Source organism: Augochlora pura, unplaced genomic scaffold, assembly GCF_028453695.1.
Source record: "Augochlora pura isolate Apur16 unplaced genomic scaffold, APUR_v2.2.1 APUR_unplaced_1709, whole genome shotgun sequence".
Taxonomy (NCBI): domain Eukaryota; kingdom Metazoa; phylum Arthropoda; class Insecta; order Hymenoptera; family Halictidae; genus Augochlora; species Augochlora pura.
In genome coordinates this window covers 1,393-3,816 of record NW_027581783.1, presented here as the reverse complement: position 1 = coordinate 3,816, position 2,424 = coordinate 1,393, and the positions used below count along the sequence as shown (strand labels likewise).

At 40.3% G+C, this 2,424-nt stretch overlaps 1 protein-coding gene across 1 annotated transcript; it reads left to right on the top strand.

The window, feature by feature from the left end:
* Positions 1-137: 137 nt before the first annotated feature.
* On the top strand, positions 138-2,051 carry LOC144477522 (protein HGH1 homolog). Its single transcript, XM_078195249.1, has 5 exons — positions 138-549; positions 635-869; positions 929-1,162; positions 1,238-1,522; positions 1,596-2,051. The coding sequence occupies exons 1-5, from the start codon at positions 465-467 to the stop codon at positions 1,861-1,863; spliced, it is 1,107 nt and encodes a 368-aa protein (XP_078051375.1). The 5' UTR covers positions 138-464; the 3' UTR covers positions 1,864-2,051.
* Positions 2,052-2,424: the final 373 nt, after the last annotated feature.

Here is a 2,424-nt window from a genome sequence, read left to right as displayed (position 1 = left end):
AACCCGCGCTGCGGCGGTCGAGTGCGGAACTACGCATCCGCCACAAAAATCTGAATGGTGGCGCCATCAGTGGTGCGCTCGGGGTAATTTTCGGCTAACAGTTCGGGCGTTTTGCCGCTGTGCTAAAGTGGCGCTATTCGGGTGTTTGCCAGTTGTGATATATTCATGTCGAATTTAACATAGCTTCTTATAAGGAACGCGGCACAAATCAATTGCTCTGAAAGTCAGTGATGGAACATAAAACTGAAATTGTTATAACTATTGAACGGCAACACTAATATGCAAATTATGATTACGGCTATATTATGCTAAGAGTCCCTGCTAGCTTATACAACCGTAAAAGTATAAATATTACGATTTTAACAATATAAAATTCATTGTTTTGACGTGGGTGCCTCATTTGAGGTTTGTTGGGACACGTGCTTGAAGTTCACTCATCTGTTTATTGTAAATCATTATTCTCAATGGAAGCTCTTCAAGAAATATCCGAATATATGCGCTTAGAATCGCGCTTGGATTTAAAAGCAGTCGCTGTTCAACACGTTCTCAGTAAGCAAATATAAACTAGAAATACTTTCTAACCTCGATCACTAACACTAACTTCATTTTCTATAATCTTTATATTGTTTTACAGATGTAACCGGATCAGCCGAGGGTTGTGAACTTCTACTGAAATTGCCCGACTTATTAACTCAGCTAATTGCTTTAACACAAGACTCTTCAACTGCTGTTTCCAAAGATGCAGCATTGGCAATAATCAATGTGACAGCAGAAGAAGCAGGGACCAGTGCATTGCTAGTAATCTCAGAAACTCTGAAGCAGAGCCATGATCTTAAATACAATTACAATTTAATACACGTCTGTCTTAGGTACATATTATACTTTATAGCCAGAAGAAGATTGTTTATTATCTTTGAAACATTTTCAGGTTTATAATGGACAAGGAAAGTGTCCTGGCAGACCCATCTTGTATGATACTCTCAAACATGACTAGGCCGTTGCATTTAGTAGACAGAGTAATTGCACTAATTGAAAATAGTGGCTACACGTGGGATGCTATCGTAGCTGCATTTACAGCCAATCAGTATAACAAGACCGGTGCTAACTTGCATTATCTGGGACCTGTGTTTAGCAATCTCAGTCAATCTTCCAGAGTCAGAAGGTGAACATGGGCCAATTAATATTGTATACCAACACCTACAATGCATAACAATCTCGTTTTGAAAATTAAGCACAGATACTTAATGGATAAAGACCGCAGTGTCATCCAAAGACTACTCCCATTCACAGAATACGCGGACAGTATAGTTAGACGGGGCGGAATTATCGGCACGTTAAAAAATTGCTGTTTCGATGTTGCAAACCATGAATGGTTGCTTACGCCGGCAATAGACATCTTGTCCTACCTTCTGCTACCTTTAGCGGGTCCGGAAGAGTTTGACGACGAAGAAAACGACAAGCTGCCGATTAGCTTACAATATCTACCAGAAACGAAGACGAGGGAACCTGACTTGGACATCAGGTGAAGTATCAACAACTTGAGGAAAATTATTTCCGATCTAAAAATAATTATTCTAATGTTGTTGATATTTCAGAGTCATACTGCTGGAGGCGCTAGCTCAACTATGCGCCACAAAGCACGGCAGGAAAGTGTTACGGGAAAAGAACGCTTACATAATACTGAGAGAGTATCACAAATGGGAGAAAAACAAGAGTGCTCTTTTGGCCTGCGAGAATGTCGTAGATATTCTAATTAAAACCGAGGAGGAGATAGGCTTAGACAATTTGAAGGACGTCGAGGTTCCCGTGGAGTATGCGGAAAAATTCCATCGAATAGACGAAGATTTTATTAATAGTATCTGATATTGTAGAATGCCTGTATATAATAAACTTAATGAGTAACAACGTTTCCGTTACATTTCACGGACACCTTGCGACGCGTACACAACGCGAAAAACAACGGATTCGCCTCGCGGAAAACGGAGTTGTAATTGCCTACGTACGTATGTATATTACATTCGCGATATTGCACTGCCCCCTTCTTTAATTCGACTTAGTGTCATTCGAGTATTTGTTCTCAGGTCCAGTGTAGCAAGAAAGAAACAAACAAATAAAAGTACAGTAAAAAAGACATCACAAATCGTGAGGGCTGTACTAGATTTGATAAAGAAGTATTACTGCCATGTTATTTTGTGGAAAATTCATTATGGAATTGTTCCCCGAAATGATTTACTGAATATTTTACACTAAGGAGCGGAGACAACAGCCTTGCACGAAAGTTGACAGCGGCGGATAACTTTGCAGATTCTGCATTCCGTCTTTTTACTCGGAGGCTAAATTCAGCGCGCTCGGTTCCAAGCGATTTTTGCCGAGATCAACTCTCGCAGAAACGAGACTACGATACCGTTACGAAAAGTTTACTGG